This window comes from Pecten maximus, chromosome 5, assembly GCF_902652985.1.
Source record: "Pecten maximus chromosome 5, xPecMax1.1, whole genome shotgun sequence".
NCBI lineage: Eukaryota > Metazoa > Mollusca > Bivalvia > Pectinida > Pectinidae > Pecten > Pecten maximus.
In genome coordinates this window covers 14846162-14863723 of record NC_047019.1, presented here as the reverse complement: position 1 = coordinate 14863723, position 17562 = coordinate 14846162, and the positions used below count along the sequence as shown (strand labels likewise).

Here is a 17562-nt window from a genome sequence, read left to right as displayed (position 1 = left end):
AGGGCTTCTTTACAGATAAATATGGTACATGTAATTGTTTATACTGGAAGTGGTCCTGATATTGTATCGTTGAGATTATATATACATTCTTACCTATCCTGATATCAAATGCAGTGTTCCACAGTTACGGTTTAAAAGCATCTTTCAAAAAAAAAAGTCAAATGAAAGATTTCTTAAAAATTTCAATATTGACCGACTTTCTGCTTTGCTTGTATACATGGATTAAGCTTTGGCATCAAGAACCCAAACAACAAGCTTATGCGTACATAAATTAAATGTCATGGAGAATACCAGGTAGCTATTGGAAACCTACATTGTACCAAGGAATTGATTTTACTACCTATTTATAAAATATGAATGATATTTATATGTACATATGGTTAATTTGAAGATTGATATTTCTAGAGTCATGTTAACGTAATCCCCAGTTTACATAATGATACACACTACTTTAGTTCCATTACATTGATAATGATACGGATTACTGATTGATAAATCTTACATATATTTATTTTCGTACTTCAATGCTGTAATATCCGACTCATCGGAACTGAACATAAAGACGTTTTTAATTTAGTTCCTGATAGTTACATGTTAGAGCTGTGTATTGCAGGTTGGGTAGCGATACGTTGCTAACCGATTCGTATCGCGATACAGGGGTCACGATACGATACGTATCACGATATATGAGAAGCTGATGACCTATCAGATATCTGATATTCCATCGTACAGTAGTCATGTTTTGTTTGTGGTATTTTTCGGAATATTGGAGCCCAACAAAGCATTCTTGAATTTAGATAATTTGGATTTGAAAGAACACCAACAGGTAGCTTTATAAGCTACTAGAACGGCCTTGTCAGCCATGTTGTTTACTACAAAACGTATATGTAAGCTAACGTTGGTCAAGGGAGATAACTACACATTTTCAGGTATGCGATACAAATCAAGGATAGACGATGCATCGATGCATCGATGCACCACACTGCGATCCAATACATCGATGAATCGTTACACCACAATACATGTTGTCCTTGCATTGGTCCTAGCTATATATAGGTTGATCAGAAATAATGACAGTAACTGCAGTAAGATACAATTTTGACCACCAGCCTCAGGAAGGCTATAGTTATTCCACATGTTACCTAATTCTTTCCAAGATTCTTTATTTTTCAGTTTCATCACATGCCCCTTGTTGCATTGGTGGACAATTTATATAATATAATTAACTGCGTGAAAATATTCCATCCTTTCATATAAACAGTAAACTCTCATGATCAGCATTTTTATGCCATTAAAATACCACGACTGTTGATTTTAAGTTACAGGACTCAGAACAAGTTTTGTTTCCCTCCTTTAATCTCCTCTTCCCTTTCTGATCGTCCAGCTATATCAGCTTCCCCTGTCGTAACCTGGAGGGGGATTAAAGTTTTGCGTTTTGTCTTTCTGTCCTTCCATTCTCCTGCACCTTTATCTTGTCGGGCTCTACATAACTTGTCACTGGAACTTCATACTTAGAACATGGATTCACCTAGCTGAGGTGGAGTGTCACTTTGACCTTCATTTTGAACTTTGGCTTACCACTACATCAAAGAAAAAAAAAATTGTCAATTCATTACATATAATTTCATGTTAAGTATCAGTAAGGGGATGTAATTTGTTGAATTGTCTTGCATGTAAACAAATTTTGCATTGAGCAATATCTTACTTTTTGCAAATCGTTTTTTTTTTTTTCAGGTTACAGAACTATGTGGAGCTAAAAGGCTTGGACATTTTGGAAGAAGCCAGTTTTACATTGCCCTGAAACTCATTGCTGTTGCCCAGTTGGGCCTACCGGTGAAGCTAGATAGTCTAAACACAGGTAAGAACAGGTGGAGGTGGACAATCTTAACTCATTAAAGTATTTCTGTCACAATTTTGTGGATAGAATAAACAATTGTCAAAAATATAGGAAAATAGTGGCAGTAATCAGGTTATAAAAGCCACTCCATGCTGTTGCTCAAGGCTCTTGCAATATTGGTATGAATGCATATATGACCACACAATGACTGCTCAGTTAGCAAACAAATACAGAGAAATGACCATTCATTTAATGGACATATAACTTAATGAATAATGAACACATAAGTTCTGAACATAGGCCAACATATATGTAACTACTTTACATCCAGCAGGTGTCACTATTGGGGCAGCATTGGAATCTTGGAATCTCTTCCAAATTTTATGCATGCACAAATCTTACATTTCCAATGGAAGGAACAAAGCTCACCTAGGAGGCCAAAACAGAGAAAACAAGAAATACATACAGAGATGGATAGATTGAATATCTTGTTCTTTACCAAACATCTGTTGATATTGTCAGGTTAGGTGAGGCAAAGCTACTTTAGTCATGATGTCAGCTGACTGCCATAAGTAAACTTATACAGGTAACTTCATTACAACATCGTATTGAATTTTATATATAGAAAGTGATGTTGTGGATTATATACAATATCCATATCAATGATGTCCACTATATATATATATATATATATAAGGTAGATGGCTCACATCCCCTCTGTACTATAGAATGATTGAGATGGGAGATGACCAGTCCAGTCTGTCTCAGAAGGATGACTTCTTTTGCAGGAAGTTGATAATGTTTGAGATATAGACTTATCCTATGGATGTTCATATAGTGGACGATTCACTGTGTGTAGAAAGATGACAGATCTGATCTTTGTGAGATTGGACTGTTCTGAAATGTGTTTAGTATGAAGTTGTCCAGATTGTATTTGACTCTTCTACCTGTTATGTTTTACATACTGGACAATGTCGAGTAGAATCAATCACATATGGTACTGTTTTTGTTACACAGTTGAGTTGTAGTTTTTAAAATCAATATGAAAATCATAAAAACTTTCAACATAAGCAGTTATACACTACTATTATGATACAACACTTTAATATACAGAGACTGCGATAGTACAGTCGTTAAAGCACCAGCCAGGTAACTTCAGATGAAGATCCGAGGTGCATGGTTTGACACCTTCTACCCGTGTTGGTTTATGTTTCTCAGGAAGCTGAGAAACAAGCTGTCGTGGTTGCATCCTTGAGCAAGATACTTTTCCCTTATTGCTCTGGATGGCATGCAACAATGTTGTTCAGTGTACATGTGGTAGTCACCAACTACTACAAGGAGACCTCACCTGAAAATGACACTGGCTGTTCACGGCCAATAAACCCAGCAAACAAATCAATAAATTATATAGAGAAATCCTAGATGCTACAGCAGCTTACCCATGTAGATACTATCCTTTAAATGCTGTTTATAGACTGTAAGGTAGGTCAATTTATCATAAACTGGTAAATTACACAACAAATGACCATTTCATCTTGAAGATAGAGTTGATGACCTTTTATTATAGTTATAAACATCATGACTTGTCTAAAGAGAAAGGGTGGTCAGGTGGCTCAGTGGTAGCACACTTGCCTTTCACCTAGGCAGTCGGTGTTGATTTTTCGATTGGATGTGAGAAGGTTAGGGGTCACCTGACCGACCACGTGGGGTCTTCTCCAGGTGCCCGATTTCCTCTCACAGTAAGACCCCTTGCTCGCTTCCGTCCGGGCCATCAGGAATGATCAATATAGGTTAATTGATATAACTTGTTTTGTAATTGTTGTAAAAGTAATAAAGTTTATGTTTAAAGATAAAATGTCATCTCACAATTTCTGCAGTGTTTACATTTGCCCCTGTCTCTGTCCATAGGAGTATATGGAAACATCCAAAATAGTTAGAATGAACTTAAAGCATAACTCATTATCCCCGGTGAAGACTCTTTCCAAGAGGGGAAGAATCTGCCACCATCTTGGATTATAATAAGAAAGAGGATAGCCAGATCTACAACAATGATCTGTGACAGAAATATTTTTTAAAATAATGCAATACATCGTTTATCCCATTTGGATAATGTCACCGAATTGCAGATGACAGGTAAAATTGTAAGTTACGAGCTTAAGGTTCAGAAAATGTGTTGTGTTTAGTCAATACGTAATTTGGGAAGACAAATAAAAATAACTGAACCATTTTGATATAGGTGCTAAAAACTAAGAAAATATTTTGTAGAATACGTACATTTGTCTACTTGCACAACTGGGACTACGGTAGGCTACACTCGCTTTGTAGACAATACTGATTAATACTGTACGTCTACTTTGTTGCAAACAAATAGTTTCTGAATTATATCTTGTATGAATTACATCAGCGTATTTTAGGTGGATAAAGAGTATAACACACTTTGAAAATGAAATAGGAATTACTATTCAATCCGTTGTCCGTAGAGTACTTTTCTAGTTTTATTGTTTTTCATTACGTAAAAAGGTTTTCTTTTTTTTTTCATAGAAAATATCGTTTTAATCAGAAATATGATAAACTTTTACAGAAAATTATCATTTTCACAACATATTTTTCATTATATTAATTTTTTTTCCATTGCAGATAAGACATTCAAAAGTGGTGGGGGGGGGGGGGGGGGGGGAGCTTATTTCAGAATATGGGCCTTATTGCAGAGAAAAGTGCGAAAAATAGGGGGTTGGGCTTATCCATGAGCATGAGCTTGTACCCTGTAAAATACAGTAGTAATATAGCATCTGAAATGAAGTTTGAAGACTTTACAGCTATATACTTATGATAGGTTTGTGTTGTGGAACAAACCAGGAACTATATTTGGGTGCAAGTGCATCTAAAATGTACCATTTTAGTTATTTACAGATCTGCATTCTCTCATTCGGAAAAGCAAATTGCACTTAGATTTAAAATCAGCTGCGTTTCGATCCCTTGTGGTTGATTACTTTTCATTACTCCAACCTTCCTAACAGCCAGTCTTAAAATAAACATGGCTTATGTAATAAGTGATTTTCATTTGGAAAAGAAGACTCTCAGGCACCTTAAATCCACTCTTTTAAAGCCAACTTGTTGTGTTAATTTGAATATAGGACATTTTTATCCAGTCTGTGGATGCATTGCTAATCCATATGTATTTCTAGACTATCTCTGTTCGGACATGAGTTTTACGTATAGTGTATGGTTCAGTTCATCAGCGGTATCCGATTAGTAGATGGTTGATGTAAGTAATGTTTATAATATCAACTACACAGTACTTGGAGTAGTCATTCGGAAGTTATTTAAATATATATCTCTTATAGGCAAAAGATATTTTTATTCAAGGAGAATATCTGTTTAAGTCAAACATATTTTCACTGGTCAAGGAGAAAATCTCTTTTAGTCAGATCTTCAATGGCAGGAATAACAACTCTTTATGTCATAGATATATATTCATTGATCTTTTGTCACGGAAAACTTTTCTTTTATTCAAAGAGATTTTCATTGTCAAAGGGAGTGTCTCTTTTAGTCAAAGAGAACTTCATCATGTCAAAATAACTTTTCTTATTCAAAGAGATCTTCAAAATCATTGTCAAGGAGAATACATTTTTTTAGTCAAAGATCTAGATCTTCACTGTCAAAGCGAATGTCTATTAGTCAAAGAGATCTTCGTTGTCAAGGAGAATCTATCTTACTTACCTTTTAGTCACAGAGATCTCCGATGTTAAGTAGAATCTGTCTAACTTACCTTTTAGTCACAGAGATCTCCGTTGTCAAGGAGAATCTGTCTAACTTCCCTTTTAGTCACAGAGATCTCCGTTGTTAAGGAGAATCTGTCTAACTTCCCTTTTAGTCACAGAGATCTCCGTTGTCAAGGAGAATCTCTCTAACTTCCCTTTTAGTCACAGAGATCTCCGTTGTTAAGGAGAATCTATCTTACTTACCTTTTAGTCACAGAGATCTCCGTTGTTAAGGAGAATCTATCTTACTTACCTTTTAGTTGAAGAGATCTTCATTGTCTTCAATGGTACAGTAGATGTTTATATTGAGCTCAATGAAAACTTATCTCATTAATTAGGTAAGAACCTCATAATAAGCAAAGAACTTCTGTATTGGACATTAGGGAATACATTTATTGGAGTCATAGAGAACTTCTGTTAATTGGTCAAGAACTTCTGTATTGGACAAGGGAATACATTTATTGGAGTCAAAAAGAACTTCTGTTAATGCGTTGAGAACTTCTGGATTGGACAAGGGAATATACATTCATTGGAGTCAAAGCGAACTTCTGTATTGGACAAGGGAATACATTCATTGGAGTCAAAGCGAACTTCTGGATTGGACAAGCGCTTCTCTTTTGGTTAGAAACTTATACAGAACTTTACTTCCATGTGTAGGTATCGTGAAGTTTGCCGCTTTGCTAAAATTGAGATATAATTCATTGTCATGTTGTCTATAAGTACTGTCATATGTATATTATACGATGATGTGGAACATGTATTTGGTCGATGATGTTGAACATGTATTTGGTCGTAAGTGACCAGGATCTGAGGCTGGTGATCTATAGTACAAGTTAACAGCAGCCCTGACCAGTAGCTGCTTCCTGAGTATGGGTCAATATTGTAACATCTATGTATCAGGGTGTTTGCTTAACGTGTTGGGTAGGTGAGGAAATCAATGTCTAGCCGTGATATGATAAACATTTACCTGTAAAGGTCTTTTAAGTGTTTATTGTATACCAACATTACCACCAGACTCGTAGAATCTGAAATTATGGGAAAATTAAAAAGACGAAATAAACTAAATTCAGATTCTTGGAAAAAATCGAAAACCTATTGTTTCATCTCGTAGTGTTAAATCTTGCAATAGCAATATTGCCACTAGACTTCGTGCATAATCTGAAATTTTTTGACAAGGGAAATTAACTAAAATTTAACTAAAATTCAACTTCCTCGAAGAAAACTAAAAACATGTAATTTCATCTTATAGTGTTAATTCTTGTATAGCAATATTGTCACAAGACTCAATGTAGTGCTTCATCTGAAATTGTTGTACATGGGAAATCAACCAAAATTAATCTTCCTGGAAGAAAACTTAAAACCTGTAGTTTCATCATACATATTTCAGTGTATTTGTAGTGAGTTGCACCCTACAACCTTAGTGAAGTATAGCCATGAAATCTCAACCTATATCGGTACTTGTCTGTGTCGCTTGATAGCTTAAACTTTTTAAAATTCAAAAATGTGTATCTGTCATTTCGATTCCAATTTCACTTCCTGTTTCATGTGAATACATGTACATGTAATGTGTATCATTCTGCTTGTGTATTGTAAGGGACTCAAGGTGATAACTTTCTGTATTCTTTTGAAAAGGACAGAATTCTTCTAATAAAACATGTCAGAGTTTGGTTTTAGCTTGTGACACTGCAATAAATACTGGGGACTCGTTCTGTAGTTGTTGTGATTAAAAACAGCAAAGTGCCCTTGGTAAATTTTCTAGAAGCTCGCTTTAACAGATTTATGTGTATAGATGTACATGTCTATAGAACCTAGGGGTAAACATGGGATTTATTGTGAGAGGCCAGACCAACCACCACATCTACACATCTATATTTAGACATGCAATGCTTGTGGACTTTCTTGTCTTTGATGAGATGGCCAACTTTATATAATTCACCCCAGGTCAATTTATCAGCATACAGCACCAAATCATTCTGGTATTGTCAGGTATAGTTAGATGTAATGACATTCACATCCTAGGATGTATACTGGGTAGTGATCATCACACTATAGGATGTATACTGGGTAGTGATCATCACACTATAAGATGTATACTGGGTAGTGATCGTCACACTATAGGATGTATACTGGGTAGTGATCGTCACACTATAGGATGTATACTGGGTAGTGATCATCACACTATAGGATGTATACTGGGTAGTGATCATCACATTATAGGATGTATACCGGGTAGTGATCATCACACTATAGGATGTATACCGGGTAGTGATCGTCACACTATAGGATATATACTGGGTAGTGATCATCACACTATAGGATGTATACTGGTGATCGTCACACTATAGGATGTATACCGGGTAGTGATCATCACACTATAGGATGTATACCGGGTAGTGATCGTCACACTATAGGATGTATACTGGTGATCGTCACACTATAGGATGTATAATGGGTACTGATCATCACACTATATATGTATACTGGGTAGTGATCATCACACTATACCGGGTAGTGATCGTCACACTATAGGATGTATACCGGGTAGTGATCGTCACACTATAGGATGTATGCTGGGTAGTGATCATCACACTATAGGATGTATACTGGGTAGTGATCATCACACTATAGGATGTATACTGGGTAGTGATCATCACACTATAGGATGTATACTGGGTAGTGATCATCACACTATAGGATGTATACCGGGTAGTGATCACACTATAGGATGTATACCGGGTAGTGATCACACTATAGGATGTATACCGGGTAGTGATCATCACACTATAGGATGTATACTGGGTAGTGATCATCACACTATAGGATGTATACCGGGTAGTGATCATCACACTATAGGATGTATACTGGGTAGTGATCATCACACTATAGGATGTATACTGGGAAGTGATCACACTATAGGATGTATACTGGGTAGTGATCATCACACTATAGGATGTATACTGGGTAGTGATGGTCACACTATAGGATGTATACTGGGTAGTGATCATTACACTATAGGATGTATAACGGGTAGTGATCATCACACTATAGGATGTATACTGGGTAGTGATCGTCACACTATAGGATGTATACTGGGTAATGATCATCACACTATAGGATGTATACTGGGTAGTGATCATCACACTATAGGATGTATACTGGGTAGTGATCGTCACACTATAGGATGTATACTGGGTAGTGATCGTCACACTATAGGATGTATACTGGGAAGTGATCATCACACTATAGGATGTATACTGGGTAGTGATCATCACACTATAGGATGTATACTGGGTAGTGATCATCACACTATACTGGGTAGTGATCATCACACTATAGGATGTATACTGGGTAGTGATCATCACACTATAGGATGTATACTGGGTAGTGATCATCACACTATAGGATGTATACTGGGTAGTGATCATCACACTATAGGATGTATACTGGGTAGTGATCGTCACACTATAGGATGTATACTGGGTAGTGATCTTCACACTATAAGATGTATACTGGGTAGTGATCGTCACACTATAGGATGTATACTGGGTAGTGATCATCACACTATAGGATGTATACTGGGTAGTGATCATCACACTATAGGATGTATAACGGGTAGTGATCATCACACTATAGGATGTATACTGGGTAGTGATCGTCACAATATAGGATGTATACCGGGTAGTGATCATCACACTATAGGATGTATACCAGGGTAGTGATCGTCACACTATAGGATGTATACCGGGTAGTGATCATCACACTATAGGATGTATACTGGGTAATGATCATCACACTATAGGATGTATACTGGGTAATGATCATCACACTATAGGATGTATACCGGGTAGTGATCATCACACTATAGGATGTATACTGGGTAGTGATCGTCACACTATAGGATGTATACTGGGTAGTGATCGTCACACTATAGGATGTATACTGGGTAGTGATCGTCACACTATAGGATGTATACTAGGTAGTGATCGTCACACTATAGGATGTATACTAGGTAGTGATCGTCACACTATAGGATGTATACTGGGTAGTGATCGTCACACTATAGGATGTATACTGGGTAGTGATCGTCACACTATAGGATGTATACTGGGTAGTGATCGTCACACTATAGGATGTATACTGGGAAGTGATCATCACACTATAGGATGTATACTGGGTAGTGATCATCACACTATAGGATGTATACTGGGTAGTGATCATCACACTATAGGATGTATACTGGGTAGTGATCGTCACACTATAGGATGTATACTGGGTAAGTGATCATCACACTATAGGATGTATACTGGGTAGTGATCATCACACTATAGGATGTATACTGGGTAGTGATCATCACACTATAGGATGTATACTGGGTAGTGATCGTCACACTATAGGATGTATACTGGGTAGTGATCATCACACTATAGGATGTATACTGGGTAGTGATCATCACACTATAGGATGTATAACTGGGTAGTGATCATCACACTATAGGATGTATACTGGGTAATGATCATCACACTATAGGATGTATACTGGGTAATGATCATCACACTATAGGATGTATACTGGGTAGTGATCATCACACTTTACTGGGTAGTGATCATCACACTATAGGATGTATACCGGGTAGTGATCATCACACTATAGGATGTATACTGGGTAGTGATCGTCACACTATAGGATGTATACTGGTGATCATCACACTATAGGATGTATACTGGGTAGTGATCATCACACTATAGGATGTATACTGGGTAGTGATCATCACACTATAGGATGTATACCGGGTAGTGATCGTCACACTATAGGATGTATACTGGGTAGTGATCGTCGCACTATAGGATGTATACCGGGTAGTGATCATCACACTATAGGATGTATACTGGGTAGTGATCATCACACTATAGGATGTATACTGGGTAGTGATCATCACACTATAGGATGTATACTGGGTAGTGATCATCACACTATAGGATGTATACCGGGTAGTGATCATCACACTATAGGATGTATACTGGGTAGTGATCATCACACTATAGGATGTATACTGGGTAGTGATCATCACACTATAGGATGTATACTGGGTAGTGATCATCACACTATAGGATGTATACCGGGTAGTAATCATCACACTATAGGATGTATACTGGGTAGTGATCGTCACACTATAGGATGTATACTGGGTAGTGATCATCACACTATAGGATGTATACCGGGTAGTGATCATCACACTATAGGATGTATACTGGGTAGTGATCGTCACACTATAGGATGTATACTGGGTAGTGATCATCACACTTTACTGGGTAGTGATCATCACACTATAGGATGTATACTGGTGATCATCACACTATAGGATGTATACTGGTGATCATCACACTATAGGATGTATACTGGGTAGTGATCATCACACTATAGGATGTATACTGGGTAGTGATCATCACACTATAGGATGTATACTGGGTAGTGATCATCACACTATAGGATGTATACTGAGTAGTGACAAAATTTGGTAATGACAGTCACATAAGTGGGTACATGTAGACTAAAACATGTATTCTTTTATTAAGCAACAGCTGCTTAGATTGGCATTGGTCATCAATAAGTCATTTTTTCTCTGCATTTCTTGAAAACGCATCCCTATGTCACCATACTGTTAAATTGACTGACTCTGAACTTGGGTTTCACCCTTCTGTAAACTTCAGAAGAAATGTATCACCTAACTTTCGGTAAGGTATTTTTTCATGACACCAATCAAATATTAATTATATGTGCATACAATTTTGTCATGACATATTCCATGGATGTAGAGCGCAACGATGAATATAACCCCTTGGGTATGGGAGGATAAAAGATGTCATGTATTCTGTTGGATTAATATTGCCCGAAGGGACATGGTGTATTCTGTTGAACTACATGTACAGTTGCTCCAGACTTAGGGACGTCATGTTTTGGTTTGACCTACAGTTAATGAGACATCATGTATTTTATTGCACTTCAATTGCTCACAGAGACATTGTGTTTTCCCAGGAACTTCATTTGTGTATTCTGTTGAACTACAGACATAATTTTTCCAATGCGCTATAGTTGCTGTTCTATATATAGTTTCAAGGACATGTTAGTTACCTAAGAATTACTTAAACACTCCTCAGTAATACCATTAGCTCACCTTAGTCAGAAGGGCCTGGCAGTAAGCTTAGGTGCGGCATGACATAGCGCGGCGTCCAACATCTGTCGTCTGTCCATCAACTTTTCCTAAAAATCGCTATTCTAGATTCAGTGGATTTTTTTACCGAAGCTGATGTAAAGCATCTTTGGGTAAAAGGGTACTAACTTTGTATCAAGGTTGGGTCTGGCCCCTTAGGGGCCTGAGTGTCAGGGCCCAATATGGGAAACATAGCAAGTTCTTTAATATCCTTCTTCTAAAGGACTGACAGGATTTGGTCCATAGTTGATCTGATGCATCCTTTGGTGAACATTGCACATGTTGTTTTTAGCTCACCTGGCCCGAAGGGCCGGTGAGCTTATGCCATGGTGCAGCGTCCGTCGTCCGTCGTCCGTCGTCCGTCAACTTTTTCTTTAAATTGCTACTAGTCCTAAAGTATTGAATGGATTTTCACAAAATTTGGTCAGTAACATCCTTGGCAGAAAGGGAACAGAGTTTGTATAAATTTTTACTCTGAACCCCCAGGGGCCTGAGGGGTGGGGCCAAATAGGGGAAATAGGGTTACTCATTTAAATTGCTACTAGTCATAAAGTTATGAATGAATTTGAACCAAATTTGGTCAGGAACATCCTTGGCAGAAGGGGAACAGAGTTTGTATAAATTTTTACTCTGAACCCCCAGGAACCTGAGGGGCGGGGCCAAATAGGGGAAATAGGGTTACTCCTTTAAATCGCTATATAGCTACTAGTCATAAAGTTATGAATGAATTTGAACCAAATTCGGTCAGGAACATCCTTGGCAGAAGGTGAACAGAGTTTGTATAAATTTTTACTCTGAACCCCTAGGGGCCTGAGGGGCGGGGCCAAATAGGGGAAATAGGGTTACTCCTTTAAATCGCTACTAGTCATAAAGTTATGAATGAATTTGAACCAAATTTGGTCAGTATCATCCTTGGCAGAAAGGGAACAGAGTTTGTATAAATTTTTACTCTGAACCCCCAGGGGCCTGAGGGGCAGGGCCAAATAGGGGAAATCGGGTTACTCCTTTAAATCGCTACTAGTCATAAAGTTATGAATGAATTTGAACCAAATTTGGTCAGGAACATCCTTGGGGGAAGAGGAACAGGGTTTGTTTAAATCTTTATTCTCAACCCCCAGGGGCCTGAGGGGCGGGGCCAAATAGGGGAAATAGTGTTACTCCTTTAAATCGCTACTAGTCCTAAAGTATTGAATAGCTTTTCACCAAATTTGGTCAGGAACATCCTTGAGGGGAGGGGGAACAGAGTTTATATGAATTTGTACTCTGTACCCCCAGGGGCCTAAGGGGCGGGGCCAAGTAGGGGAAATAGAGATTAGTCTTTTAATTGCTACTAGTCATAAAGTTTTAAATGGATTTTAACCAAATATGGTCAGGAATATTCATTGGAGAAGGGGAACCGAGTTGGTATACATTTTTACTCTGAATCCCCAGGGGACTGAGGAGTGGGGTCCGATAGGGAAAATAGGGGTTAATCCTTTAAATCGCTATTAATTATTAAGTTACGAATGGATTTTAACTAAATTTGGTCAGGACCATCAAGAGAGGAAGGGGGGAAAGAGTTTGTATAAATATTGAGGGGCCTGAGGGGCGGGCCAAATAGGGGAAATAGAGATTAGTCTTTAAATTGCTATTTGCCATAAAGTTTTAAATGGATTTTAACCAAATTTGGTCAAAAACATTCTTGGGAGAAGGGGAACCGAGTTTGGATAAATTTTTACTCTGTACCCTCAGGGGCCTGAGGGGCGGGGCCAAATAGGGAAATAGGGGTTTATCCTTTAAATCGCTATTTTTCATAAAGTTATGAATGGATTTGAACCAAATTTGGTCTGGAATATTCTTAGGGGAAGGGGGAAAGAAAGTTTATATAAATATTGACTCTGACCCCCAAGGGGCCTGAAGGGAGGGGCCAAATAGGAGAAATAGAGATTTGAGTTTTAAATGGATTTGAACCCAATTTGGTCAGAAACATCCGTGGTGATGGGGGAACAGATTTTGCATAAATGGTTACTGTGACCCGCAATCCCATAACTATGTATAGTATCGCTGGGCATTAAGGGATAAACACAATTCTTATGTAAAAATAGGCCAAAGAGTTTTCCCCACCCTAAGGGACTTAGTTTCTTTAAACACCATTATGGTGTAAAAATAATCCATATGGTCTTTCAGAGAGTACATTTTTGTATATGTATTAACAAATTGAACATGAACATTATTTTGACATTTGGTCAAATCCAACCAGGTGAGCGATACAGGCCCCATGGGCCTCTTGTTTTTTACAAACGGTTGGTCTGGGCCCCCAGGGGCATGAGGGTTGGGGCCCAATAGGGGAAATATAGCAAATTCTTCAAAACCCCTTCTTTAGAAATGTAGTGTTTCACAAAATTCACTACAGTATCCAAATGGGCAGTACAGGCCCACTGGGCCTCTTGTTAGGGAAAGGCACATGAAATTACCTTCAGTTGTTTTGTCTGTGTAGAAAACTAATTTCATCCCCCATTGGAAATGGTTGTGAAGTAATCACGTGTGTATGGTGCTTGGACAGGGCACAGTGAGAGACAGCAAGATACGATTTGCCACATTTTCGGAGGATTTGTCATTATAATAAAGTAACATCTGATATTTGTAGATATTCTCTTGGGTTTTGTTAATGAAGTTCAACATTTTAAAATTAAGGTGAAGTTCAGTATATTTATATTTTACTTATATTTGTAGATATCCCTACCAATGTATTAAAGATTATGCTGAAATGAAATGCATGTCTTTGAAAAACTTTCTCTTTTTTTTTTAACTTTTGTAAGACAATTCAGATTCCAAGAAAAGTTAAGGAATCAAATAATTTGAAACTAAAGAATGTTTTCCATGGGAATACTTTCAAGTTATCAACATTTTATTTTAGTGATACCAGGTATTTGCATATCATGAGTTTTAGTCAGAAAAGTACTGGTGGGGGTATACGTATATTCAGACTCTTGGTGTTAATGGAATCAGATTTCAGATCAATGAGCCGGAAATTTTAATAGATTTTGCATCCTAAATTGCTGTGCTGATTTGAGGAATTATTTGATTGAGAAGAGGTACTTATTACTTAAGGTATTCCCAACTGTTTTGCTTGTAATGTTTTAATAAATCATTTTGTCAACACTTGAAAACTAATAAACAGGTCCACCATCATATGTCGGTGCTCTATACCATATGTGGAGTCTGTTTGTCTCTTCTTGTAAATATAAATCCATCCATATTTTCATTCCCTGGATATTCTCAGAATCTGAAAGCATGAAATTTCTGAAATATTTTATTATGTAATAAACTGGTACATGCAGATGTACAATAGAAGCATGACCAGTTCCTGGGGTCAAGGTCATCAGTGATTCTAAAAATAAAATAGTTGGTATATGATACAGATGAAAAGTTTCAGAAATATATATGTACAGAGCGCATGATTGATTAAAATTAAATCACTGCCTTTGCTAGGGATCGAACCCAGGACCTCTGGCTAATCTGATCGAGCTAATATAAAGAGAAGATCTCTAGCTGAGCATGAGCGGTATATTGTGGCTAGTATTTACCATTGTTACATTTAGCAGATCCATTGCAGATCATGCATTCTGCATTTTAATTCTTATCATTCTCAATATCTATATACAGGTACAATTTCAATACTCACATAAAGTAAAATCTTTGCCATTTTAGCACTAAAATAAATACTGATCAATATTTTTTTTCTATTGAAATTTTCACAATCTTCATATCATGTTATACAGTATTGTAGTTGTATTACACTCGGGCCTTGTGTGTTAATTACCCCGCTTGTCGAGGTCTGTGTATGACCTTGGAGTTGAGACCGATATTCAATAATTAGATTACGCTTATGTGATGTTATCCAAAATATAATTTGATACGAAATCTGTTACAGCAATACACTACAGAGGCTTGGCTGCCTACCAAGGATTTCAACCTGGTACAATATCATCTCTCTACACTTGGGATAAAAGGCTCAGGCCTTGGGACAAAAATTTTAACTACAAGGTGTCTTTGTACTGATCTTTAAGTCTGCTTCTATCCCTGACTTAGTATCTCAGATCAGTCAATAGTGTTACAGATGTAGTCACATAAAATACCATTTGAAGAAGTGTTAATGTGTATTGAAGTGTTTTTTCCCTTAATCGACAAGATAGATTCACTTCTGTAGCTAATGTCACCTATTAATGGAACTGAAAACACTTGTAACTTCTTCTTTAGGACTGATTCTGAAATTTGGTATCTCTTTGAATTATATTGATGTACACAGCAAATAATTGCTTTCAAGATTCTGCAGCATCGATTTGATGTAGTTTGCACTTTGCTGACTACAACGTACAAAAAAATGTTTTAACATTAGTTCTAAGTTCTAGATTTGTTGTAGGCGTGTGCCCTATAAGGTCTTATTTGTCTATGGAAGTTATTGTGTTGTTTATGAGATATTGAAATGTTTCCAATCCTGACCGTAAAAAAAAGCTATCAAGAATGACATTTAACTGGCCTCTACTCCCATCAATGTCACCGTTCCCATGGTAATTTTACACTAACCAAGGGTGGACTTTCCCCTCTACTGTAACCAGGGATACAATCAACTTGGAAAATGACATTACTATGTCTATTTCCAGCTTTTCAGATATATTTCATTACATTGAAATGAGCATCACAACCTCATGCTTTTTAAAAAAATATATTTCATGACATTGAAATGAGCATTACCACCTCATATTGCTAGCAAATGACAATAAATGACTTTAAGAACTTTACTTTAGCTCAGGAATCATAAATTTAGAGTAACAATTTTGCCACTGTCATTTGAGAATACTGTGGTTGAATTGAATTTAAGTAATTCAATTTTAATTTTAATTTTTTTTCAAATGCATTTAAGTTCCATATTTATGTTGAGTATAATTAGCATGCACCTCACGCCTTTATTAAAGCTACATGTAGTGTATTGATATGTAACATCAAAGGTAATCTGTTTTACTGTGTTTATTGAATTGCAACAAATTAGTATGCATTATGTTTATACTTAGTGAGTTGAAAATTAAATAATTTCAGACGTCTTCCTGATATATTTAGAATATGATCCGTTAAATTCTTTCTGTAAATTTTGTAATTCAGGAACATTCTTTTTTTGCATTATTTATATGTCTTTAGTTTTCTTTGGCACAAAAATAAATTTAAAAAAAAAATGAAGATAGCCAAAGCTAATTTGCAGGAAATTATCATTGGAGTTTCTTTTTCAGTATCATAATGTGAATGATTTGAGGAAACATCTGTGGATAAGTGTGAAGCGTTATTTGTATGAGGGGCTTTCCTGGTTACTAGTGTTTAATGATGTGGGACACTTAGCTTTATAACCAGCATGATTAATAGTTTGGTCTCTAGTGTTACATGTATATACAATCACTTTAATAGTGACACTCCACATCTGTGTAAACTGTTCCTCCTCTGTTCACCATGGACCTCATCGTTTACAACTGTACAATACATGCTTGGAGGAAATAACACAGTAATGGTACAACTCTCACTTATTAAAAAAATGTTTTCATGAAAATTTATTTTGTGAGTTATCTTATTTCTAAAATTAATCTGTGAGATTTAGAGTACTAAATGATACATGTTTAATGCTTTAACATAAGATGTGTTTTAAACTGTCATTTGACACTGATAGATCTTGTTTTGATTTTTTAACATAAAAAAAAACTCGTGATAAAATGTAATTGCCAGGCTATAAA

General features: G+C 36.7%; 1 protein-coding gene across 5 annotated transcripts in view; it reads left to right on the top strand.

Moving 5' to 3' along the window:
• The window catches only part of LOC117327265 (ralBP1-associated Eps domain-containing protein 1-like), an 85707-nt gene that overhangs the window by 14530 nt on the left and 53615 nt on the right, over window positions 1-17562 (top strand). For all 5 annotated transcript variants that reach the window (XM_033884180.1, XM_033884182.1, XM_033884179.1 and 2 more), the window contains exon 2: window positions 1735-1858. In XM_033884180.1, the coding sequence (XP_033740071.1) occupies window positions 1735-1858 (124 nt within the window). The remainder of the gene's footprint in view (window positions 1-1734; window positions 1859-17562) is intronic.